At 40.1% G+C, this 27,981-nt stretch overlaps 1 protein-coding gene across 1 annotated transcript in view; it reads right to left on the bottom strand.

The window, feature by feature from the left end:
• cacna1db (calcium channel, voltage-dependent, L type, alpha 1D subunit, b) overlaps nt 1-27,981 on the bottom strand; it is a 70,895-nt gene that overhangs the window by 27,773 nt on the left and 15,141 nt on the right. Inside the window, exons 4-18 of the mRNA XM_053423845.1 lie at nt 16,627-16,766; nt 15,968-16,110; nt 15,236-15,388; nt 12,634-12,830; nt 11,432-11,535; nt 11,008-11,177; nt 4,965-5,052; nt 4,731-4,757; nt 4,056-4,216; nt 3,688-3,913; nt 2,152-2,359; nt 1,016-1,136; nt 712-826; nt 497-557; nt 281-341 (exon numbers count right to left, since the gene is read on the bottom strand). Coding sequence (XP_053279820.1) covers nt 281-341; nt 497-557; nt 712-826; nt 1,016-1,136; nt 2,152-2,359; nt 3,688-3,913; nt 4,056-4,216; nt 4,731-4,757; nt 4,965-5,052; nt 11,008-11,177; nt 11,432-11,535; nt 12,634-12,830; nt 15,236-15,388; nt 15,968-16,110; nt 16,627-16,766 — 1,975 coding nt within the window. The remainder of the gene's footprint in view (nt 1-280; nt 342-496; nt 558-711; nt 827-1,015; nt 1,137-2,151; nt 2,360-3,687; nt 3,914-4,055; nt 4,217-4,730; nt 4,758-4,964; nt 5,053-11,007; nt 11,178-11,431; nt 11,536-12,633; nt 12,831-15,235; nt 15,389-15,967; nt 16,111-16,626; nt 16,767-27,981) is intronic.

The raw sequence follows: 27,981 nt of genomic DNA, 5'->3' as shown, positions 1-27,981 counted from the left end.
ACGGGAAATAATGACTTCCCAAGTTCTTCCCCTTTTAATAAATACAGCTGATTTGAAATCCAGTATCCAGTGCATATGTTTGTTTAGAAGTGAACAATAAAATATTCAAAGAGGACAAGACTTCAGGGAAGTTTTGCTTCTTGTATGTACTAAATGTGCTCTTAAACTCATGTAGAATTTGACATATTTATTTATCTATTTGCAGAAAATTTTCTCTCAATACCATTGGTGCTGTTTAAGTCATTAAACACTTGAGAAACAACAGTAGAAACAGTTTTACCTGGCGAGTCGATGGCAGGATACAACTCTTTGTCTTCCTCTAGCATGACGTCTGCTGGCATCTATAGATTGAGATTAGGTTATTCTTTTTGAAAACGTACAATTTCTGAGATGAAAACTAGATCAATGATCCAGATATGTGGTCACGATTTGAAAGTAAAATCATACAATTTCCATGATTCATGAAGAAAAACTCGAGCCCCTGTCTGTCTCTTACCTTGGTCTCACCATCACTGGCTTCTGTTATTTCCACTCTATTGTTCTCTGTGCTTGTATCCCTGTTTGAGACACAGAGAGAGAGTAACCGACGAGGCAGAGAGACACCTATTTCTGCCTGGGGAAAGTGCTTGTGACAAATGTCTACACAAACTATTAAACAGCAAGTGTGAACAAAAAGTATAATGTGAAATATTGAGGTGTGCTCAGCTGTACTTGGCACTGTTCTTCCTCTTCTTGGCCTCCTCTTCCTCCTTCTGTGCTGTGTTGAGGCTCTCTGCGTCTGCCAGGTTGTCGACGGCGATGGCCAAGAAGACGTTCAGTAGGATGTCTGGTCATGTGACTCAAGGACAGAACACTGACCAACACGATGAATATAAAAAAAATATGTGAATATGGGACAATGTCAACTGGCTCAATATCAGAACACAACTTAATAACACATGCATGTGAGAAAATGTGGATTTTATTTTCATGTTTAATCATGTGTGTGTGTGTGTATTAGTAGGCAGTAGGATACAGTTTCCACAGATGAAGAGGATGATGAAGTAAATGCAGACCACCATTCCAGAGGAGGACGGACCACCGTACGCCATGATACCATCATACATCACTGTGTTCCAGTCTTCTCCTGTTAAGATCTGGGGAACATGATACAAAGCCATTTCAATCACTATCATGGGATTTCCTGAATAAGTATCTGTCCATCCGTCATGTGGTAATTTTCCAGTAATCATGAAACTGAGAGAAATTCTACTTAATAATCACCACACCCTCCAATTTAAATTATTGGAGACGCTCACATTGTTCATGGATCAACTCCTTAAGCTTTGCAAAAGTCAATGCACTTGAGCGAGTACAATTGGCCCAGAGTATTTCTGTAATCAGAAGTCTGACTCAAAATCCTCCCTGCCTGCACTGTGTGAATAGGTAAACGCCTTGTTATAAATCTTCCTTTAAAAACATTTGAATTTGCATTGTAGTAAGCAAAAATAGTTTATGATTGATGATTTTATAATACAGTTTGTTATCTACCTACTAACTCGACAAGTCTTTCTGTCTATAAGGCTCCACACTTGGTCTTTGTATTGTTAAGAGTCAAATGAAGTGCAGAGGCAAAAGTGCGGCGATTTGGTCACACAATGGTGTCAATGCTATGAGATTTGAATAAACAGTTAAACAGCACGGCACTCAGTGGAAGCAGGGCTTCATAGTGCTTTATGTCATGCTTTTATTTTTGAAAAGTTGTGATTTGCCTCTGAACATTGTGACAACTGGTGCTATATTTTTCATATATTGGATGTCTATTTCAGATTAAGTTCAGTAAGTCATTCAAACTGATATATAAGCAGTAAAATCTTCAAAGGAAACAGGAACTTGACAAAAAGCTCTGCACAAGATGTTGAGCACTCAAACAAAAAAGAAATGACAGTATATTGTAGGTCTGTTTGAGGAGGGCTCACTTATGATGACGAGGCATGGATAGAACAGGCACTGCTCTAGTATTTTGAAAAAATTCCAATAATAGTCTACTTTCCTAAGCAGAGAGCATTGTGTTGAGTCTGAATCTTGAATCTGTTCAAGCTGTTCTTGTGATCGGATGTTATACATCCTGCGAGTTCTATCTGACTGTTGTGAATAAAACCAAGCACCAACCTGGAACACGGTGAGCAGAGCCTGGGGGAAATTATCAAACGTGCTCCTCTTGGTCACTGTCTCGTCAAAGTTGAACTTGCCCCCAAAGAGCTGCATGCCGAGCAGGGAGAAAATGATGATGAAGAGGAAGAGCAGCAGCAACAGGGAGGCAATGGACTTCATGGAGTTGAGCAGAGAGGCCACCAGGTTACTGAGAGATGCCCAGTGACTGGAGAGGAGAAGATACAGAAAAACTTAGCAGAGGGTCAGACACAAGGAAAGCCAAGAAAATATAGAAATGACAATACTGGCAAACTGGTTAGTTTGGTTTAAATTCGTTGTTCGATGATAAGCATCATTATTGACAGCTGAAATTGACTTGCGATTGGTCAAGGGCTTGAATCGGCAGGACCTCAATACAGCGGCTACTGCAGAGACTCTGGCTTCAGATTAAGTCATTGGCACAAAATGACATATCTGGGATATTTTGCCAGAATTTTACAGAAACCCTCTGTTGCAACCATAGACTTCATATAGAGATGAAGTCGCTTTGGAGAGACAGTGTTGTCATGACAGTCTGGCTGCAAATGTCTTATCAAAGTACCTTTCGACGTTTCAGTGAGTTTTGACACTGGTTTGTTTATGCGAAGGTCTGAATTGTGCTGAATGGCGCCGATTTGTTTTTTCAATAAGGATTTGAAATTTATTCTAAAAATGTTTTTATATTCAGTTTATTATAATCAGTGATGCCGGTAACGCGCTACTTAGTAACGCGTTACTCTAATCTGGCCGCTTTTTTCAGTAACGAGTAATCTAACGCGTTACTATTTCCAAACCAGTAATCAGATTAAAGTTACTTGTCCAAGTCACCTTGCGTTACTATTTCGGTATTTGTGGTTAGCCCGCTGGGCACGTCCTGCGGCTGGGGGAGCAGTCGCCCCGTCGCCCTCCTCACCACGCCGCCGGAGGCTCGGTGTGCGGCACTCCTCGACGTTTTTTTAGGGGGGGAGGTGCTCGTCCGCGGTGCGGGGGCTTTCCTTATAGTATGCCGCGGGGCGGTGTCCGTCGGCGCTGCGGAAGGCGGGGACCGGTTGGAGGGGACCGGGTACGACGGTCGGCGACAACGACTCTGGACGTGTGTCGGGCTCTTCTCGCGGATCACCTCAGCTACAGCGCCCGTTAGGGGAACCCTCCGTTCGCGAGGGGGGGGGGGGGGGCCTCCGGCGGTGTCTAATAAAGTTAGTGTTGGCCAAACCGGTTGTCATTTTTATGTTGAGGCGGCGGGGGTGTTGTCGGCAGCTGCTGAATGTAACTAATAAAGTAACTTGTAATCTAACTTAGTTACTTTTAAAATCAAGTAACTTGTAATCTAACTTAGTTACTTTTAAAATCAAGCAACTTGTAAAGTAACTAAGTTACTTTTTCAAAGTAACTATGGCAACACTGATTATAATACCTTACTGAATCATCTCTCTGAATCATTTCTTTATAGAATAAAAAAATATAAATCTTCTCTACCACATCCAGAAAACACACTCAGGTCTTTCTGTTGCTCACCGAGTAACTTTGAAGATCCTGAGCAGGCGTACGCAGCGGAAAACCGAGATGCCCAAAGGAGACATGATGGCCAGCTCCACCAGGATGGTCTCTACGATGCCTCCGCACACCACGAAACAGTCAAAGCGGTTAAACAGGGACACGAAGTACGCCTGCAGCCCCAGACTGTACATCTTCACCAGCATCTCCATTGTGAACATCGCCAGGAGAACCTTGTTGGCTATGTCTGGCCAGGAGAGGAGAGTCAGACAAGCTGTTGACAGTATCATCAAACATCTTATCGTTGAAAGAAATGAAAACAAAAAACTGACCTAAACACATGATTTACAATCACAACAATAGAACAAAAACCGAATAGAAATAGATACCCTGTACTTCAGTCAGCCAGTCGGGCTGGTTGTAGTGCTCAGAGGCGATGGTGAGAGTGTTGAGGAACACCAAGATGATGACCAGCCAATAAAACGTCACTGATTTCACAGCTACACGACACTTTCTGCGGCAGAACCGGTTCCACCGCCGCGACTGGCGACTGACAGACAAACAGCTGCACTTTAGGATCAATTGTCAGGACAAGTGGGAGCAGGTTCAGAGGAGTTTATTTCCCCAATGAGATATTATTGTATGAGTTAATGGAAAACTCTCGAACATGTTTTGGAATGACATCTCCTGACTTGAAAGGTTTTATTTCCCCCATATGCATTTAACATATGGTGAAATAACATGACAGCACAACATCACAATGAATCAAATGAAACAAAGACGGATTAGAACGAAGCCTGAAAGTAGAGTTTGAGGTGCAAAGAGAGAAAAACACAATGATGGAACTGTGGTGAGGTCAGGATAAAGACTGTCATGAGTGTGTCACATATAAAACATGATACATGGTGGATAAGTGTCAAAACACTGAAATGGACAAGAACACAGATGGAAACGTTTGAGATCAGAGCTTTCAGCATTGAAATATGATGTCAACAGCCATGCAAACATCAGCCATGCAAGATGAGTTGAATGAAATAAAAAATGCATCAGGCCAAGGTACTAACCTGCACTTTGACTTAGTAATTTTTTGACTGAGGAGAATAAAACATGAAGCAACTTTTAATAAATGGAAACAACATGTGCAGCTTTGTATTCTGGGTTGGAGTTATATATATAGGATTTGTATTAAAATCCATTGTGTCATTAATCTGGTGAAAATGTCCTTGAAACACTCCGCTTTTCTAGTGGCTCATTGTAAGTGACTGGACTGTCAGTCAGTTATAATATGTCAAACTCACCACAGTGGTCCACAACATGGTGATTTGTCCTCCTCTCCATTGTGATTGTCTGTGTTCACCGACTCCGTCTCACTGGTGGGCATGCTCGCTATGGTACCACACATACACACACACAAAAAAGAGTTAACAAAGAAGTACAGGGCAAAGGAAACAGGTCTCAACAACAAGTCACATGATGACCGAGTGACACACACATGCATTTTTGGTTTGGCTTGGCTATAGTGTGACAGAATTGTGTTTTTCTGTTACGTCTTATTAATTGTTGATCAAACCTTTGACTGAAAGTACAACAACAGAGCAAGTTTTCATGACCTATCAATACACGATGAAGTCTTATTTTTAAAATCTTAGCTGTTGATTGTAAGTTGATTGAAAGACTTTTTTTCACTTTTGGCCGAGACAAACCACCAGAAAATAAATTCAAAAGCTGAAAATGGAGGGCACGTTAGTGTGACCCCCCCCCCCCCCCCCCCCCCCCCACACACACACACACAAACTTTGCCATCATTTAAGAAAAAACTCAGCCAGGTTTCTCCTTAAATCCAAACTGTTTTAGTTCTCAAACACAGAGACTGACAGTATTCATTTGCAGAACAGATGTGTAATCTGTTTTGTTTTTTGACACAAAAAGATGAATTGGCCTAGATGAAGTCACAGTGAGTGCAAGCTGCCAGACCTGAGTCAAATTAGATTGTACAATTTGTTCATTTGTTTTTTATCAATGACTAGCCTATCAAAATAAAACTATTGTTACCCAGATTAAATATTTCACTAGCGACACATCTTTAGTGTAAATATAATCCCTTCAGAGTTGATGGCATCATCCAATTAAATTATTTGATCAAACTATTTTGTCCAAGTCTGTATGTTGAGCAAGTATCACTTACACAGTGACAAGGTTACAGTATACAGTATATTGGAAATCATATATACTGTACATACAGGAAATATGACAAATGAGAGAAATTCTAAATGATCATGAGTGGATGAAGGGAACCAACATATTGTGACAATTCTGTTTATCTTTATTTACCTAAGTATAAATTTTACTCAATTAATCTACGATGAACTGTAAACATTCATTTTAGCTCAATGTATTTTATACATTTCAGACTTTGTCAGGATGTAAAATTTTAACAGGAACTAAAACTAAACTTCTCTTTTCTAAATGTATCATTATTATTTATTTAAAGGGTACATATTATGAAAATTCCACTTTTGTAGTGCTTCTACACATTGATTTGGTATTTGGCATGTCTACCGTCCCAAGAACTCTGGAGAATAACAACTCCCACGATTTGTTGTGGTTCCTCTATTTCAGAAACAATACGGTAGAGTGCGTCGAATGGGATTACGACCGAAATAAGCTTCATAGTCACACCATGCCCATGTAGGGAGTCTCGCTACATGGCCTTAGACGAGCGAGCTAATGCTAGCCGGGCTCCATCGGCCCGGTTAGCTCGCGAACTAATGCTAGCCGGGGAGCCGGGCTCACAAGCTCCCTAGGGGCACTCAAAACAGGTCAATCTGAGGAGGGCTGTTTTAGACACGGTAAAAAGGTGCTGTTTTAAATGATCCTCGTTGTATTTTGACCAAAATATGTGACAGACATTTCATTAAGACCCCAAGGAACCATATCAACTATGGTAAAATGGGCATAATATGTCCCCTTTAAAATGAGAGTATTTGATAAGATGCAAACTAATTAATGTATATGAACATCAGTGTGTCGTATATAAAAATTTGAATTCAGTCTTTCTCTGGTACAAAAGTAAACTTTTCATGTTTTCATATATACTAAAACCATTAATGTAAATTTGGTTAAAAGGGTCTTTTATATTATATCTTGACACATTGAAGTTGTAACATATGCATGTGTATGATTACTATGATAAACCATGTTGAATATGAACCTCTCTCGTGTGAGTGGTATCAGTGTTATTCTCTTTCAGAGCAAAAGCAGTATTTCCCGTAAATGGGCACATCTCCAGACAAAGACGACAACGCTGCTCAGTAAAATCCTCCATGGTTACATTTGCATTTCTGTTCTTGCTTTCTACAAAGAGTTGATTCATTTCACAAGCAGTAGGGCATTTTATGTTGGTTTCTTTTTCAGCTGAGAACAATTCAGTTTCATGAGATGAATTTTGTTATGATAAAGATGATAGGGATCAGTTCAACAAAGGGCATGCGAATACAAAAGCACAAACGAAAGCATAGGGGGAGCAGATGCACGCAGAAAGACGTCCTGCAGGACGAGGATGAACTGTCTGCCAGAACACACATTTACCCTGTGTCTCTGTGGACTGGGTGAACCAGCCAAACTTCCCTTTCTTCTTCTGAGTGAGGTCAGCCAGCGTGACCCCTTGGTGATACCAACATGCAGTTCACACAGCCAGACAGCAGAGGAAGCAGTGAGTCAGTACACAGCAGAACAGAGAGAAAGAGAGGAATGTACAACAAGAGACAGCAGCAGTACAAACCACTGACACAGCTACCATGTCCACACCAAGCAGAGCAACTAAACAAGTGTCCAGGTCGGACAGTGACATCATCTATCAGTACCTGACTGAATCAATTAACCTGCTCTTCCTAAGTAAAACGTATCTGTATTATTTGCTTCTGCGACTGGCAAGTTACACGAAAGAGAAAGTTGAGACATTACAGTTTAACAGTAAAACTAGCTTTTAAGTATTTGCAATAATTTGTACATACATTTGCTTGAAGTATATGATAGCATTACGTAAAAGCAGTTTTTAATAATATACTGTGCATATAGGAAAAAGCCAAAGATTTGACTAAGGTAGTTTTAACCAGTCTCGTCCTTACACTGGCCATCAGAATGCACTGGTTGTCAAATGTCATGCTAACCGTAAATCTATCTGTTACTTTAAATATAGTAATTCTCAGTTCAAGTTCAGTGTTGCTCGACCTACATCCAGTCCTGGACAGAGTAACTATGTAATATGATGTTAGACTGGGAGGGACCAGCAAAAACAAGGCTCCAGTAAGAAAGCAGACAATAGAAGGAAGGCAGAGAAGAGAACAACTGTTGGCGACAAGGTAAGAAGAACTGGGAAACAAAAGGAAGATAAAGGAGGAATAAAACCAATGTTAGCAGATATTTTTTACAAGGCACACAGACACTGCCGGAATCAAGGAAAGAGAGTTAGTAGTTTTTTTGGGTGTGTCGTCTACAACAATGACAGCAGAACTAATGGAGGACAAAGAAAACACACAGGCGCAGAAGCACTGGTCACTGGTTTTAAGGCACTGTATTAAGACGACAGGCAAGGCTGCCATCAAACATCACTGTGGGCCAAACTGAGGAATTGGTTCGCAAACTTTTAAAAGGCGCAGTTGGTTTCAGGCGGTTTACAGCCACATTTCATTTGACTCAAACTTTAACATATGCATTCTGTCCACAAACTCTATTTCATTATTTGAATAAATTATAAATTTAAATAATTATAATAAATTAAATAGATTTAACCATGACTTTAAATAATTATAAAATAAAGAAGATTCTAGGGAACATGCACATTCTACAGACACTCTGACTATTTAGTAAAATAACAGCGCTGAGCCATAATGAGTCAAGAAAAGGGTGAGAAATATAAAAAGGAACTATATAGTAACAACAAAGCACGACCCTGTTCCCTTACCATCTAAATATTTAATCTAATACAAAAACAAGGCACAGCCTTAAAAGTTTTTCGCAGTCAAAAAACAACGACCAAGCATTTTGGTTCTTATCACAGGGTCTTCTGTTTTTTAATGAATTTCTTCTTACAGGTGCTTCTACTTTTTCATGCCAATCAAATTCCTGAATGGTCCCTGAAGGTCAGAGTGTGATGGAATCCTCACATCAATGCACACCTAACTAATTTAAACACAGCCATCCAGCCTTTCATCTGTTAAGTATGTTTTAAGAGTATATTTCCACCTTTGCTTTATTTCCAAAGCATGCCTAATTGAATAGGGGTAAATGAAGATTATTTTTATTATCCTCGGTAATCTGTCGATTGTTTACTAAAATAAAATGTGTGAAAACTGTCCAGTGTTCCCTCTGTTACTGCAGAGTTCAGTTACCTCATAAAAACGTAACAATTAAATAGCAGATGAACTTTCTTCATGGTCCAGGCCTGAGTTCAGGAAATGTGAGAAACGACTTAAATTAACGAAAGTTTATGAAGTGAGAATTATTTTCTGTGAGTGATGATTTGGAAATAAATATTCTGTCTCAGTTCAAACAAAGGCTTAAAAGATAAAGTGATGAAGACATCAATTAGACGTGGAGGAAGTGGCCAAATGGAAAGGAAGAGACAAAGAAGAAAAAGGCCTTTATGAAATTAGAATTACCGCAGTGCGATTGTATGATTCCACCAAGCAGTCGAATATCCGTGTACTGATCAAAAGCTGATCAAAAGCGGAAAAACTTCCAATCTGTGTTATATATATCACTTTCAAGAGGCCAAAAACATATTTCTGAGGCCACCGTGATCTTGACCTGTGACCACCAAAGTCTAATCACCAAAAATGATTGAACTCATCTTTAACTACAAGTGAACGTTTGTACCAAATTTTAAGACATTCCCTCAAGCTGATCTAAAGACGTCATGTTTAAGAAAAACATAAACATACTTGTGTGAGGCCACCATGACCTTAGCCTTTGACCTTTTGCAACAAAAAAATGTAATCCCAGTTCAAGTGAATGTTTGGGCCAAATCTGGAAAAATCCGTTAAGGCATTCCGGGGATATTGCATTCACAAGGAAAAATGTGCTTTGTGAAAGTTATCCCGACCTTTGACCTTGCACCACCAAATTCTATTCAGGTCAACCTTGAGTCAAGTAAATATTTGTACCAAATTTGAATAAATTCCGTCAATAGACAACCCTTTGGCCGTCTGTCTGTCTCTGCTGTGAAAGCAAAAACAGGTCAGCTTCAATGTGTCTATTTTCTAGTTTGTTTCGTTGAGCCTATAAAAAAGTTAAGTTTTGTCAACATTTTGTGACACTAAAGCCTGAAACATGCTTCTGCGACTGCGTCTGCGTCTTTTCACGCCGCTGTGGCGCAAGACTCGTTGTCATTCATGCTTCCCCAACCGTTGCGCGTCTTACAAAGCAATTCCGCGCCAGAACACTAGGCGGAGTAATGCTTTTTGTCGAAGACGACCTGAGAGACGCCTTCTTTCTTCTTCATCGATTGTTTATTTACATAGCTACTGCGGCTCCTTGTAGCCTTTTTCAAGCGGACAAATACGCCAGTCAGTGACGGGTTATACAAGTGGACATACTTTCGGATCTCTTCTGCCAAACGCTCTTCTATTTGGTCCATATTCATTCTTCTAAATCTCCCGTTGTTTCTGCCTGTATTATGGGGCATGAAACCGGAAATGCAGCTCCAGAAGGGATGTAGAGCAGACCAATCACAGCCTTGCGGGCTGAGTGAGCTTGCGGAGCTTTGCCGTAAATTTTTGAAAAGTGGGTCGACGCCCGTCAGCACGTAAGAAGGGATACATAAGCACGTAAGGGACCCGGAAGGGCTCTTGCGCTTACGGGCCCGTGAAAACGCAGAAGCATGTTTCAGGCTTAAGTTTCAGTTTTCTAGGTTGATTCTCTCGGACACACACAGTATTTACTAAATGTTTAATGTATCTCTGTAAGGTTGATACGGTCCTTAGTGAATATCAAATGAGATCATCATATAAACTCCTTGTAACCGTACAGGAGATCAGTGTAACTACGGAAAAAAGCTGTGTATACGTTTTAATGTATTTTTTAACAGCCCAAGGGGAATTTCCCCTGGTATTCACACATTTTCTTTAAGACATATTTAAGGCAAAGTATAAGGGAGATAATGTGTTAGAACAGCAGGTGGGTGAGTAAATGTTTGGCCTCATCATCTCCCTCTGTTCACTCTTGATAGAGTAAAAAGACGTGCAATACTCAAATAAGCAAAAAAAAGTTAAGGCTTGGAAACACAGAGTTCTGTCTGTATTCTTCATTTCCCTGCTTTAGACAAGAATAGTGATAACTCACGGTTACGCTTGCCCTCCTCGTCTCCTTCTTCCTCATTCTCAGGGTCGATGTCCTCGGCCTGGGTAATCCAGTCCAGGTAGCCCTTTAGGTCTTCCTCCAACTGCTGCTTCTCACGGAGCTTTTGGAAGTCTCCCCGAGCCTTGGCCTTCTCTCGCTCTTTGGAAAACTCTCTGGACATGGCAGAGCATAATAACATTCAAACCTGCATCACATAATACTGTACAGGATCAGGACAGGTGCTTTCCCCCCAGAAATCATTATATATTTATATATATTCTTATATTGGAAGAATTAAAACGCTTTCAAATAATGTTTCAAGACATATTCTTAGTCTTTGTACAAGCTTGTGAAGTCATATGTCATAAACATCAGTTCCAGAAAAGGAAAAAAGGACAACCCAAAGCAAAGTACACACACTACCTACCCGCTTAACACTCCAAGGACCAAGTTGAGGACAAAGAACGATCCAAAGATGACCAGACTGACAAAGTAAACCCAAGGCAGCTCAAAGCCCATTGCATCATTCATCTACATGGAAACACGAGTAGAGAAGAGAAAAGAGGAAAACATATAATCCGGGTTTATACATGGTTTTAAAATGTATCGATAGTGTACTTTTCACAGTGTCCACCAGTAAAACCACCTGCCATTTAAATAATCAGCCACTTTATTACTGTTATTAGTGATGAACTCTGATAATGATAATGACAATACCTTTTGTGGGAGATTTAGTAATGAGTGACAGGAAATATTAGAAAATTATATATATATTAGAAATGTGGGATGTAGCCAAAGAACACACCACATAGCTAGAGTGCCATTTAATAGTTTGGAGGAGATAATGGAGTTTCTGAATTTATAACCTCCCATCTGGGTTTTTACAAACTCTCTCACTTGGTCTGATATTCACAGAGATGACACAAATTCTCAAAACAACGCACAAAATGCTGTCACCCACCCTGCAGCGACCAATTGGTTTCTGCAGGAGAGGTCAAAGATCAGACTGAAGTAATCTATTCCTTCTCCATCTACATTCTTTTATTTTTGAGTGTCCTTCCTTTGACACTTTGAAAACAGCAATCGCATGGTATCGCCATGGCAACACATACATGCTTTAGAAAGTAAAGGGTGTGTGAGGAGGAGAGAGAGCGAGAAGGAGGGAGAGAGGTTCATTATTTCATAGAAGAGGGTCTCTGTCAATAAAAGGACGTGGGTGGATTGTGATTATAACTGAGTGTTTTGGTTGTTGAAAAGCTGTTGGTGATTTTCACAAATGAGAAGCAAAGGGTTTTGAATGGCGTTTGTGATGATTGTGTCCGGCGAATGTTATTTCCAGACAATTCAATGACCAAGAATACTCCCATCCTTTAACTGAATGTATTTTTGATTAGAAATTAATTTGTGATGCCAATATAACAGCTGACATCATCTAATGTGATTAAACATTTATATTGCCTTACGAGCAAATATGTCACCTAGTTTTTTATGTTTAATCCTGTTTTTTTTTTAAGATTTCTTAGATGGTTCTGTCAAAATCAAAAAATTCCAAAAAGTGAGACACAGAGTAGATTCATAAACAAATGTGGTGCCACATATGCACTTCATTAGAGTCATTTTAGAGATTACCCAGTAGAGAACGTCAGTCCAGCCCTCCATGGTGATGCACTGGAACACGGTGAGCATGGCAAACAAAAAATTGTCGAAGTTGGTGATGCCGTTGTTGGGGCCCTGCCAGCCCTCTCTGCAAACTGTACCGTTGAACATGCAGTGACGGCCGTGCCCAGATACCGCACATGGTGTGGGCTCTTCTTCGGAGAGGACACCTGTAGACAAATTAATCATTCAGATCTGTGAATGATCACATCAAACTGGATTAAACCAACTGAGGCTTATATCACCATGTTTTGAAACTAGAACCCGACCAATATATCAGTTGGCTGATAAATTCACAGATATATCTTCGTTTATTTTGCTAATACACGAGGATATGATGCATAAAATAATAAATGTATGGTTAAACTCTAAAATATCAAACCTCTATTACATTTACATGTCATAATGGTTTTATAAGAACATCTTGGAAATCATAAACAATGTTTATTTATATATGTAAATATTGGCATTGGAAATGTTGTCTTTCTCCCTAATATTGGTATCAGCCCCCACAAATCCATCCTCAATTCACCCATCATATAAAGGCTGAGGAAGACGTCTTGATTCTTTTGTAAGTCAACAAACACATTTGCAGAATATTAGAGTTTTCCAAATGTCTTAGCATCTTGACATTGGTTGTCCATCTATAGTTGTTTCAGAATAGTTTTTTCAGTGCAGGATTGTACTGGTGAACATCTGTCTTCTCCACCTGCCAGATGAGGTCTTTGCCTGATGCTGAATGTGCATTTGACTGTTGCAGCCATTAAAAAAAAAAAAACACTTTTCTTAAATCTCACCATAAAAGAAAACCTTTACAGCTTTACAGCTTCTCTCTACGTAAGCTATAAAGAACAGATTTCCACAGCAGCTAGTTGAGAAAACACTCAACACCAGTGTTGCTCTATCATTCCAAGACCATTTTATAATGTACTGAGAGTGCTGCTTCTGTGTTCTGACCACAACACAGTTTTTCTCATCCTAAAGTACCTCAAGAGACTAAAAGGCATTAAACAAAAGAAAGAAAGACGGGATATGAGAGCACTATGGAGAAAGAAAAAACGCCACTTTAAATGAGGGAATGAAAACCTTTGCAAGACATATATGTATGAATTTGAAAATAGGTAAAGAAAGTTCAACTTTTAGCTTAACTGCATAAGGGACTTTTTGACTTGAGGCCTTAATCATAATATGTTATCATCATGTTTATACTGGTTACCTCAATGATGTGGCTTAGCCTCCTATGGAAATTCATATTTTTTAAGACTGTGCCATTGTTAACCTTTTGTCATAATTTCTGCTCTTTTCCTTAAATCCCATTTTCCAACCCATCCTATTTTCTGCTGGTCTTGAAATGATAAAAGCGAGTTCCACCATTTAAGCTGCCTCACAACATGGAGATCAGCTTTCCATACAGTGTATTGGAATACAGTCGGCTAGGTCATACTTTGTTTCTGGATGTTCTGTCACCGTGGCGTCATTACATAAGTGATGCAAACATTTATGGAACGCGCTCAAATGAAACCACACCCACTCACAAATGTACATGCACATGGCAAATGCATAGTAGACGAGCCAACAACATGTCAGACTTTCCATCAGACTCAGTCCCTTCTCTAACAGAACAGACACAAGGAAAGGGGGATCAAAAGCCGCTTCCATCTCCCTCTAAAAGAACCTCATGAGCCATGTCTACAATGCTTCTCCTGACTTTAACAGACAAACACATCAAAAGAGATCAAAGCGAGAAAGAGCGAGACAGGACAGGGTTATGTGTACAGCACATGACAGAGAGTGACACACGCTGTATTGTCCACCTATCCCTGTTTGCCATGTTAGAACAGGACTGTCAATCAATTTATTCTTACTTTTTGAATGATTCTTTCATGTTGGAAGCAATGCTGGAGTAAAGGTCAAGCATGTTTACATAACAGCCAGATATTAGTCATTTAATCCCACCATCTGTTGTTCTGTCCCATTTTCAGCAGCTTGTTGCCATTCATACATGTACAAAGAACAAGTGTCCATTCATCCTGAGGAATTAAATACTGTAGTCTATTAATCTTAAACTGTGACGTATATATCGGTTGACACTGTGATGTAGGTTGGTTGTGGAATTGGTTTAACTAGAATTACTGCCTGTCGTTGCAAGCCTCCACCAACTAGTCCAGTTTCTGTGTCTAATGTCTATATATATTTTTGTCCAGACTTATATGAGGTCACTATGACCTTCGAGCTTTGAGTCCAAGTGACAAGTGGTCAACATTTGAGGGAAATCCCTAAAAGCAGACTTGAGATACCACATTCAAAAGGCCAAAACAGAGTCCAATTTAACGTTTGTACCAAATTTTCAGAAATTCCCTGAAGGCATTCTTGAGATATCATGTTTACAAAATGGGACGGATGTACATACATATGTAGAGACAAACCCAAAACATAATTCCTCTGGCCAATGACTGTTGCCAGAGCATACGTAGGCCTAGAAGTGACTCTCTGACAATTCACTATCAGGCATGAGTATGAAAAAAAACTAAAAACTAAAACCAAAATATAAAGGAATATCTTAGCACCACCTTACCTGTTTGTATCACATAGCATGTGGCATGCATTTTGCCGATGAAGAGTTCCAGGCCAATGATGGCGTAGATTATGATGACGAAGAGGACGAGCAGAGCGATGTGAAGCAGGGGAACCATGGCTTTAATGATGGAGTTTAAAACCACTTGTAAACCTGCAAATATACACATGAGCCAAGGTTAACACGTAAACATGTTATTATACTCAGGTCTGACAAACAAACATCCCATTATATATACAGCCTCATGATACCACTGAGCACCACTGAACAGGCTTGAATGCCAACAAACCGGCTGCTGTGGACAACAAAGACAAATGGTAAAGTAGAATAGAAATTTAAAATGTCAGTTCAACTTCATCTTTTGCAGAGGTTCCCTCCTTGCTGAAAGTGGTGAATGATCAGTCGCTATGGCAACTCAAAGAAAGCAGACACATTAAGGTAACTTCATGTGAGGCCAGATGTGAACCGAAAACAGAACCTGTGAAGGAAGCAGTGTCTCCTGGGAAACAAAGGAACTGATCATAACAGTAGGGACGACACAGATGCTTTCCATAAGTAATACATAACATTTCAGTTTATATAGTATAGTTTAATATAATCAGTTATAGATATATAACAGAGGTAACAATAGAGTGACATAATGTACAATAGCGAGTAGTGACATGTGGCTTGGCTGGAAAATTGGCTCAAAAACTGTATTTAAGGCTCAAAAACAGCTCTGCGTTAACTCACTGGGGACTCCAGAGACAAGGCGCAGGGGTCGAAGCACGCGGAAGGCTCGGAGGGCCTTGACGTCGAACCCCCCAGGTTTGCCTCCAGACTGTCCACCAGAGTCAGCGTCTTTGGTTATCATCTCAAGAACAACACTGAACAACCTGGAGAGCAAGAGAAAGAGAGGAAAAACAGAGCGGGGATGGAGATGCTGTCACCGATGCAGAAAAAGATGAAAGCGTAGGAGACAAAACGCAGAGAGAAAAGCCACAAATCCTCTTTGTAGTTACACATGCACCTGGGTGTGTAAGTGTTTGCTTATATACATGGTTTACATGTGTGTGTCATTTATGTCTGTGCATATTTACCTTTAGCTTTATACAACTCATCACAGTTTACATCCCTCAGGAGCCACGTGGTCTACTGATAAACCATCACAACATACAAGGCCTTGCTGTGTGTGTGTGTGTGTGCGTGTGTGTGTGTGTGTGTGAGTGTGAGTGTGTGTGTGTGTGTGAAATAACAAGTTGATTTTCTATGGTGTTGACACATATGATAGATGGCCAAATGTTGAATTAAGATGTTTGTGTGATGTGTGTGTGTACACAAGTAACTCTATGAGTGTGTATATAAAGTTTAAGCCTAGCTGTCAGTTTACAGCTACCTATGAAGGTACTTACCCCACAATGACAATGACAAAGTCCAGCATGTTCCAGCCGTTTCTGACATAGGAGTTTTGGTGCATGACCAGGCCGTAGGCAATAATCTTCAGAAATGTCTCTATAGTGAAAATGATGAGGAAGGCATACTCTACTGTTTCCTGCATGGAGAGAAAGGAGGAACGGAAGGAAAATTGCAGGGAGAGAGAGGAGGAGAAAATAAAAATAGAGGAAAGTTATATTAAACTTGAGCAAATACATTGACTCTTAGCCAAAGAATGTGCATGTTACAGACAGGTATAAGGCTCAATAATGAACACATATTCGATGGCTGGCACAATTGGCACAAAAATGTATTTATTTTTTGTCAAAGTCTGCATTAAAGTATCCTTGATTCGACTTCCACAGCCTAATGACTCTAACTGCTGAGTTAAAATCAGGTCCTGACAAAGAAAAACATAATACAATCATCAAAATCAATCATCAAACTATCATTTGATTTTTACTTTTTTGGACAAAGAGTCCAGAGAGTTATGTGGCTGAGTGTGGAAAACAAGCAGAGATGAAGCAGGTGATCCAAAGCAGAGAACTATGGGGCAGCGATGAAAGCTTTCCAGAAACACACACTCAGATCCGGCAGATTTGGACACAGTTCATCTATCAAATGCTTGGCTACAATCTGTTAGGTAGTAGTGTTCCAGTCAGTGTTTATGTACTGCAACAGGCCCAAACTATTGTCATAGCTGTTAAATAACCTAATCATATTTGGGGGCTCGGGCCACACGTAATTGCCTTCCTTGTCTACCCAGCTGCAACACCCCTGGTCGTGGCTGAAAACATTGGTACAACTCTCGGCATTGAGAAACATGAAACACTCGCCTTTAACAAAGGGATGTGAGTCATTCATTTCTCGTTTATAAAAATACAATGAAGATCAGAGTACATTAACAACAACAACAACTCATCAGAGAGAACACCCAGGGGAAGATGTCACACCATGGCCTGTGCTGCTTGATTGACAGATGATCTCTAGGAAATGCAATATAAAAGAAAACACTTTCAGGGCCAAACCTGTTCAGCCATACTGTACGTCCTGCTGCGTAATCAATGTGTTTCCATGGTAACAATGTGTCTGATGATGGAAGCAATTCCTTGAATTTGGACGTTTCCTCAGACACATCTATTTATTGTGATAACAAATTGTTTCACTTTCTCAGCTCCACTTTCTTTCTCTCCCACAAGAGCACCAATCACTCTCTTACATATCTCACTTCTTTCTGTCTCTCCCACACACTCTCTCTCTCTCTCTCTCTCTCTCTCTCTCTCTCTCTGACTACCTCATTGCAAAAGGTTAGTTGGCCACGGCACGTTTTGGGGCACATTAAGGTTAAGCCCGTCTCTTGATTGTTTAAAGGACTTAAACTTGGAGAGCACGCAAAAAGATTCACACAAACACATTCGTGTTCACAGGAAGTCGCTGAAGACAACAGTAACACGCACACTCAGACTTCACACCCACACACACGGGCAGAGAGATCCGCAGAAATACACACACACACACACACACTAACTGGCTTTCATTTAAGTCCCCCTGCTATTCAAAGGAGGATTTTGCTTATTGTCACTTCACTTGGATGTTTGGCCTTAGCAGATATTGACATGAGAGAGTTTGCAGGACCATTTGTCTAATGTGCAGCTCACACATCATGGTCTGTAAACCTGAAGCCTCCAATGCGAACCCAATGTTCACAGACAATTTACTTCTCAGTGACGCAGGAGGATCTTTTGTCGAGACATTTTTTTTCAAACTTAAAATTACCAAAAATATTCATATCAAAATGTTAGACTTTTAATTTTTAATGGGTGTAATATTGTAACACTTTATGTGGAAAACCTATTTCTTATAGAAATTACAAGAAATAGAAAGTTTTTATAATTAAACCAATATCTGTAAAGAAATCAATAATCACATTTTGTTGAGTTTTGTAATCCATCACAAGGAAAAACAGAGTTTGTAAAAAAACCTTGTTCTAGCTACAATTTGTCTATTGGTGTTGGTAATGTTGTTTTAGCCTGAACTGCGTAGTCTCAATCTAACATTAACAAATATCACTCAGCACAGCACATACCCAACAATTGCCTCAAGTCAATACAACCACAATAAGTTGTTCACACTCATAGCATCATTTCCCTGATTGTGACTTGTTGTTTTCATCAAGATCCATGAATAATTCCCTGAGAAATCAAAGAAAATGTTGAAAAACGCCCTATCTCACATTTAGGAGAGAAAGGGAAAGGAAACGTCTTGATCTACCCCCTGATCCGGATCTGCGCACGCAAACCTAATGGTATCTTCACTGACCAATACCACATCCTTCCATCAAGACTTAATGGAAATCCATCAAGTAGTTGTTGTGAAATGCAGCTGAGCTAATAAACAAATACACAAACGAACACAGATGAAAGCATAACTTCCTAAAAGGAGGTATATATTTATGAAGGTTTAATATTCATCGTGATGGGTTACACAACACAATAGTCTGCCAACTAATTTTCCTATCATTGCTAATGTATAGAGTTTGAAATGATTGGAGCACATTGTTTCCCTTCTGCTTCTTCACAGTTGACTATCAAATAAAGGCTAAAATGATAAACAGTAATCTGAGTAGCTTCAGCTCGACCACAATCACAAGAATCACTGCTGTGTTCATTTCATGCGGCAGAACTGCCCAGATGCTTGCACTCATCAAACGCTTGTAAATATTGATTTGGCTACAATGGTGGTGGTCTTTGTGCTCCTAATTGTTAGCTGGTGTAAACTGAGTGGTGTGCCATTACAGTAGCTGGGTGATGACTTGTTCAGGTCAAGAGGCGCCATGACTCAGAGCTGTGTGGCACCGATAAGAGCCAGTGAAGCACACACACATGAGCATGAACACACACCTGCCTCCGACCAATTTAACATTCTTGTTCCATCCTCCTGTTGTTTACATTGGTCTGAAACGTCCGCTCTTCTGCTCAGCGAACAGATCACAACGTGTGTGTGCTCAGATGTGTGTCGAGCTCTCTGTGTGTCTGTATCAACTCCATTCGGGTTGTGTTGCTGTGAGTGAGGCTGTGTCTGAAGAATAGAGATTACTGCAGGACAATGGAGGGAATGACTGGAGGGGTCACATGATCTTACACACAGAGTAAACCCACAAATACACGTGTAAAAAAACAGTATACACACAACAGACACAATGCAAATGGAAGTTTAAAATTAAGAAATTAAAGAACGTAAACTCAATGTATTAATTTAGAGGTTCAACGCTGTCTTCATTTCTTTGAGACAGTGTGTTTGCCTATACGAATTATTTAGTAGTAATACTGGTAATAAAGGTACCACAACCAAGTTTTGTGCTCGCTCCCTGTGAGTTTTGTGGAAGGATGTGAAATGGACCAAGAAAGAATCCATTCAATATCTGGGGCAGCTATGGACAAAAGAGCGGATCCTAGGTTTGAACAATGCAGGGCATTAACAATGTAGGTGTATTTAAAAATGATTTTATGATTTATGATCCTGTGAAATTTGGTGCAGCTCGATTGAATTAAAAGGGACTATTGGGCCTGTTGGGCTGTGTATGTTTTAGAGTGTATCTACGCCATATTTCAACTAGCAAATATCGTATCTTAAATATCTAAGACTAAACCAACTTAAGAGGAACAGCTGAGCAATTCTTAACTGTTATTACGTCACTGTACATTTTCGGGGGGAAAAAAACTTTATTAAAAATAGATTCTCTGGACAGTTTCAATTATACCGCAGCAAAACAACCCGACCAAAAGTAATTTTGGATGCACATCCATACTAAAAAACTAAATCAAATGAGGAGACCTGCAATGCTCACATAACCCCCAATACCCCCCCCCCCCCCCCGCTCGGAAGTGGATTTAATATTATCGGCAGAAAAAGTAACAGTCTTTGCTCTCTGCCCTATTACATACCTCATGGTAGCCATAAAAAACATGGCATGATGTTACATAAATTTAAATCCGTCTTATTTTTCACATCCCCGGGGGGGGGGGGATCCTGGACAGTAAGTGGTGTGTGAGAGTAACACGTGGCTCCATCCTGAAGCTGTTTCTGCACAAGAGAACTAGAGTGGTGTCGAGTGCGGAGCGAGAAAACAAGTGGCACCTGAACCCGCCAACCTTCATCTCTACTGAAGAGCTGCACAGTTGTGTTGCTTGGTGTATTTTTTTGGGTTTACTTTACATGTAGGCTCCTTCCCAAAAGGATAAATGACACAGTTTAATGGTTCCAGCTGTTCTGGTTCCCTGTGTCCATGTTCAGTGAAGAACTTTACACCAGCGCATTGTGGTCCTCTCCTTCTGTGCGTGTTGTGCGGCCGTGATGGGCATAACGTTGCCATGACAATCAGCCTTGTTTTGTGAGTGGGCAGAGAATGAGACTTGAAGTTGAGATACTCAAGACAACTGCCTCGGGTACAGCATGCAGGTTAGTATTATGCTCTACAGCGAAGGCTCAGTCCTTTAACTGCAACATTTTCAAAATAATATAATTTAGACAGCAAACACCATTTAAATCTGCAAGACTGCAAGTTAGTGTAAGCAGTAGTTTATACATATTAAATATATTAAATCAAATTAAAATAATAAAATTCCATAGACTATTATCTCAATATCTCTGGAGAAGAAAAGCTTAATTGGCTTCTTAACTGCTAATGACATCCACCACTAACTAAGTAACTGGATTGTCTGCCTTCAGGAAACATATGTCATGAGCTTGGTAAAGTACCTGCAGAAAACAACATATGTGTTTAGTACGTAAGCACCACTAGATGAGGGAGGGCTCTTCTTTCCCCTTTTAATTTACCCCACATGGCTTTGAAAGGTTGTTCACCCAAACCCAGAGCACAGCACAGCAGGAGACCACAGCAGAGAGAAAGCGAAGCAGCTTAATTGATTTAAGGAGGAGCCGTGCGTCCTGTAAGCTTCCAAATCCCTTATTTTGGGAGCCTGACAAGAAAATGTGGTTGCTGGAGCTGAAGCCAAGAGCGCAAACAGAGTGTGTGCAGAGGACGGACAAAATGTCCCAGATGATGTTTTTGCAATCACAGAGCATGAACTGTGGAGCAGGATTTCAAACAAGAGGAGAAACGTTTAAGGTTTTAAAAAAAACTTATTATCTGCAATGTTAATTTACTCAAATTTACTAAACCTGTTGTCCGAGTTATATTTTCACCAACTTTTGTTTGAGTGTTGGTTTGTTTTTTGGACAGGCAACATCCATACTACCACGTTGTCCATTGAATTTTCAAACTAGAATAATCTCTGTCAAATCAAGCGTTTTGTCTCTGTAGCAGTTGTAATCCCTGACCAAACACATTTCAAGTGATGACTCGCGCACATTTGTCATGTATCGGCCGGTGTGAACACAAGACATTAGTGTCCAGGAATTGTCGCAGATTGCTCGAATAAAAGCTTTTCTCCTTCACATGTAAGCAACTGCATCATTGTAAAATGGGGAATTTAACTGCACAACAGCTCTGAGCAAAGACAACAGGGTCAGTAACGCTTGGAATGGATTATCCATGGTGAGTTCTATACTGGTAGCCAGTGCCGAGGCTAGTGCCGGTTGTTTTCCTCCGTGCAGAAGGGGGTCATGTGATAGGAATGTGACAAATCATGATCGAACCGAGCCAATCGGTAAGCGGTTGTGAGTGTCTATGTCATCATAGGTTTCCAAACGACTCTGTTTCTGCCCATCCACACTAAAATGCAGCGCTGGAGTTTTAAAACTAATACAGACTAGTGTACAAGTTCTGACACCAGGTGTGTCCATAGCAAACGGAAATGTAGCTGTGTGAATTCTGCAACAGTTAGCAGGATTATTCAAAAGCTACTAAATGGATTGAAGGGATACAGGATGGTTGAGGAAAGAAACCATTGAATGTTAGACAGGGACTGGTTTCTGAATTTTACTCATGCTTAGGGAGTTAGTATCAATAAGTGTGAAAATGTCATACTGATTCAAATAATCAAAGGAGACTTTTGAGCCTCGGAATAACGTGTTTATTTTTTTCAACCCTGTATCATGAGAGCTGTCCAAAACGCTAACAAATTTCTCCTAGACTATTGAGCAAATATATTTTTCACCTCTTAAAATAAGAATAAGTATAGCTGAAATTCATAAAATAATAATAATAGTAAAGCTGATTTTCAAGAGGAGGTGAGTCATTTTAAAAGGTTTTCACCACTTGAAGTGCTACAGACCTTTTACAAGTGTTCCCCATTTTGTGTGTGCCACTGACACACAAAAGGATTAATACACAGCACAGCAGCACTGTATTTAATATGATGTCATTATATAGACTTTCTGCAGGCCTAACTAGGACTGACTTCCAGTGTCCCTGTCATGAAGAGGAGTAAACATGTTCTGATTTAATGTAGTTAGTAAAGTTGCTGACTTAATTATTTGTTGTAAATATATCAGACCCATAGAAGATATAATCTGCAGTAGATTGAATTATTTCTTTTCTTAAATCACTACGTTATTATTATATTTAGAACATTTAAAGAATCATTACAATGAAAAAATACTGTTTGATTTCAGCTGGATGATTGCTACAACATTCCCAGATCCAGTATTAAATCTGATCAGATGAGTTTTGTCGAAATGTAACATTTTAGTGGGTCATTTGTGATGGAGACAAATCAACATGATGATGCCATATTTCTAATTATTTTTGTAGGTTTTGACCTTGGCTCAGAAAACTGCAGACAACAGTAGATGACGTAAAGGATTAAGAGTCACATCACAGCAGGAGAGAGAAAAATAAAGAGTGACGAATCAGAAGGGAGGAAGGATGAGGGACAAATAATGAGAACGCCAACGAGAGAGAAGAAGAGAAGATGAGTGAAAAAGGACAGAGAAAAATTAAATGACAGAGGTGAATACGCAGGAGAGAAAAACAAGGAAAGACAATCAGCATCCATCAGCTCTCTGATAATCTATTTGTAAACCCTCGGTGAACTCAGACAGAAATATATTCATCTAGCTTTAAATATAGAGAGAGAATTGTGCTAAAAACCCTATATTCATCCACAGCCTTAATTTACATTTTGCAAAAATCAATCTAAAAATGTATCAATAATCCTTTACTACACAATAAACTACATTCCTGAAAGAGGCTTCACAAAGGCAGTATGTGTGGTAGGGTCAGTGAATGAGATGCCATTACATTGTAGCTTTCTTTGTGGTTACTGTATTGTACACGCTGTCTTCACACTGCTATGGTCAGAATTCAGTGGCGTGTTCCCCAATAAGTGAAACTGGTAGCAGCAGTGGTGAGTTGGCTGTACTCTGCAAGTGCCACATTATGTTGTGTGAATCTTTGCAGTTATATTAACAAGTTGAGTTTGTATGTGCTGTCCCCACTACACATGAAGGACTTAGACTCAGTGCTCACGACTCATGCATCAGACCGCACAAATCTTTGATCTCTGCCGTCATTTTGATTTCATTCTGGTAGAGTTTCTGTAGTGTATCTTGCACTGCTGTCATACTATCACAGTGACATCATCGTCTGTCCACAGACTGACAGACAGACAGACACCTGCTAAAGTACTTAAAACCACCTCCGTTCTATGATGACAGACCCACATACACAGACGAACAAAATGATGTTTAACTGAAGGTTTCTCAAGCCGTTTTCAGACATGACTCTCGGGTCAATTCTGGAGAATTGGCTTCGGACCCTACCCGCAGTTTGCCTTTCACACATACACAACACAGCGAGGGGTTCACTGTACTGACGCGTACGCAACAGAATCAAATTTTCCATGTTATTCAAGTGAGGGGTGGAGCAGCCGGGTGCAGAAAACAGACACAGGTAGTGATGTGTTAACTCCGATGCGGAGATCATGTGAACACTTCCATAAAATGCCTGATACATGTATTTTGACAGTGGACTCCAATTGCAGCGATGTCTTTGATTTCTGTTGAATGTGCTTTGTCGGCAGCAGCATTGACCACAAATGAATCACCCCTCAAATTCAAGGGCAACACTATGCAACTATTTGACATTAAAATAACAGCTTCATACTCATTTGATGGAACACTGACACATAAAAAGAAGAATGCTAATCCTTTAAATCCCACTTTGTACCCCTAACATCCCTGTTCCTGCACTATGGGTTTAGGTTATATGATCTCCTGTAAGTATAGTGTGAAAAGCACAATGAGTCACACACCACCAATTAGTGTTCACCGAGGCTAGAAGAAGAAGCCAGCTCGTGATACTCAGGACGGACATCATGACAAAGAGAATTAACCCCTAGCATCTACATTTTGGCTCACAAAAAAAAATAATATCAGATATTGGTCAATATGTATGGGACATTCATTTCTTACCTGTTTTGTACACCACAATATAAGTGTATAATAGCGGCGCAATAAAAGAGGGTCATTGTACAGATGACCGATGTACTTTTTATCCCCCCTCATTCTAACTTGCTGTATTTCAGTATATTTGTGTGTGTGTTTGAATTGATTAAAGGGAAGGGATAGACCATACCACCATCATGCCTGACCTGCCTAATAGATCAGTTGAGCGCAACACACACACACACACACACAACACACACACAGAGAGAAAGGGGGAGAGAGTGACAGCGAGAGAGAGCAGACGCAGGTTCACTCCATGTCACTACCCTCAGTGATGATAACACAAGCTGACATAATGCTCAATGCCATGTGGCTTGGATCGGTGTGTGTGTGCGCTGCTGTGTGTGTTCAGTGTAACTCTGGTCGTCATCCACCCCACCCAACAGGAACTCCAGCATCCCATAATGCTCTGTGTGTGACCAAGAGCTGTGATGATGCCGCCTAGGTCACATGATGTAAACAGGAAGTCTGTAAAACTGTTAAAACTTTAAAAAAAGATTGTATATTTGACTTTCTATAATGGAGGAGATAAATGGACAGAGTTTTTTTCTGTTAGAGCTTGTCACATTGAATCCTAATGTGTGTGTGTGTGAGAGAGAGAGAGAGAGAGAGAGAGAGAGAGAGAGAGAGAGAGAGAGAGAGAGAGAGAGAGAGAGAGAGAGAGAGAGAGAGAGAGAGAGAGAGAGAGAGAGAGAGAGAGAGAGAGACCATGTGCGTGTGAATGTGTGTGTGCCGATGAATCATCCGGGCGGTCAGATGCAGGCTAATCAGCTCCTATTAGCCTGTGTTCGCAATGGACTTAATACGATTAATGAGGGCCAGAGAGGCTGAGGATGTGCTGCTCATCGCCTCAGCACAAGCGGAACAAAAGAGCCAGTGATGTCACCACCATTACGGCTCCATCTTCTATCAGGCTGGCGTGTAAGCAAGTGATGCTGAGGCCCTTTGATCAACAATCTAAATTTTTATTATATATTTACAATTCTCTTAAAATGTTCAATTAAAAAACCAGGACAATCCTTACACAAACATACACAGAGTGTATCACGTTACATTATAGATGCTTCCATAGATCAGTTATTATCACCTGCAGGTTAGCGCAGCACAAGTTATAAAGATTTCAAGCCACTTCCAAACACAAACATTTTGGTAAAATATAGTATCTATGAAAGAGATAATGCATAAACTGTAGACATATCAGTATCAAAGAGGGTAATCTGAACTCTCAACCTCATGGAAGCATGAGCATAAAATAAAAAATACAGGAAAAATTAATTATACCAAATTTTCCAATGAATGATAATTCATATGTTGTCCTTTACTAAAGAGTTAAAAAGGTAATGACAACATTCCAAGGTATGTACAATTTCAGCTCCTCACGCGGAAACGCCATCTATACACCAGGCATTAAAATGTATCTTTGGTAATCGGATTGTAAACTTGTAGTATTTGACCATATGAGAGCACAGGTGTAAAAGCATCCAAGACTATTGTGCCCACATTTTTAATGCAAAAGCCTTGTCAATCCAGAAATAATCATCAATATAATAATAATCAATAATGAGGGCCGCCAACTGTTCAAAACCAGTGACACAGCAGCAGAGAAGCAGAGATCACAGAACCATCTCCTTCTCTTCTTCTACTAAGTGTTTTTTTTTGTGGACCTCTGAAAACAACAGGAGGATGCGACAAGGAGACAGAGACCTGATCACAATTCGATCTTTTCAAAATAAGTCAATGATTTTTGCTCGCTATTGTTGATGATGAACCTACATCTAATCTTTTGTAAGCTTGCCTGGTTCTGTGTTGCCTCTGGTTAAATCTAAATAGAAAAGGAAGAAACCGAGGGAGGACGGAAGAAAGACAAGACTGTCGATAATCTTACTCTGTCCTGGAGCACACGGTGGGAACAAGGGACAGGAGAGGAGAGACGCAAAGATGTGATTTATTTTGTCAGCCTCCTGCCTCTCCCCTATGGCATGTCTGCCTCCCTCGTGTATTTTCCTGTTAGCCTCCCTGTTCCTCTGTCTTTCTGTCCGTCTGTTTCTGGTTTTCTTTTCCTCTCTATCTATATCTCCACATCCCTCTCATCAGTGGATATCTGTCTCTTGATATTGTGTTTGATAAACATGAAATCAGATATGAGTGCAGAGGAGAACTCTGTAATTGCTGCTTAGTAATTATTAAACCAATTAGTCTTGCCTGACAATCATTTATTGAGCACAATTGCATGAAAGAGATTTTAACGTAAAGCATGCTCTGTGTATATGTCAAACAATGGAATTATCTACCTTGTGACGTATATTTCACATCATGCTTTGTGGAGTCAACTCTAATCTGTCCACTCGTTACCTTTGATTCAACTCAAAAGCCCAAACCAATAGGGAGCTGCAAAACCTGAGGTACACAAACACTTACAGGCAGCAAAGTTTAATCCAGTTAGCAGAAAAGCAAAAGCCAGGGAAGTGAGAGGGTCATGAAAAGTTCAACCGGTGCATTATATGGTCAGGGACAGGTAGCAGTCATAGGATCTGAATGTTCCCAGAGATAAAGACTCATATAATGTTCAAGCATAAAGGGAAGCTACTAAAACATTTTTAAAATATGTTTTTCTTAAAATACTGCAACCAATAAACAGTCAGTTATAGTGCTTGTATGATGCACATTTCCAAAGAAAACCAAGATAGGCTCTACATTTTATCATCTTTAAGTATCATCACCTCCCACCCTGTCCCCTCGTTGATACGTTGATTGGTTGTTTGCTTGTTTGTCAGCAGCATTATGCAACAACCACAGGACAGATTGCTAAAGCTTGGTGGAAGGATTAGACATGGGCCAAGAAAGAACCCAATAAACTGTGTTACAGATCTGGACAAAAGGTTGCTTGACAGAAAGCATGTATAGCGAATAATGCTGCACAGAGC

The sequence above is a fragment of the Pleuronectes platessa genome, chromosome 6 (assembly GCF_947347685.1).
Source record: "Pleuronectes platessa chromosome 6, fPlePla1.1, whole genome shotgun sequence".
NCBI lineage: Eukaryota > Metazoa > Chordata > Actinopteri > Pleuronectiformes > Pleuronectidae > Pleuronectes > Pleuronectes platessa.
The sequence above is the reverse complement of the archived record's forward strand: the minus strand, read 5'-3'. Positions and strand labels throughout refer to the sequence as shown.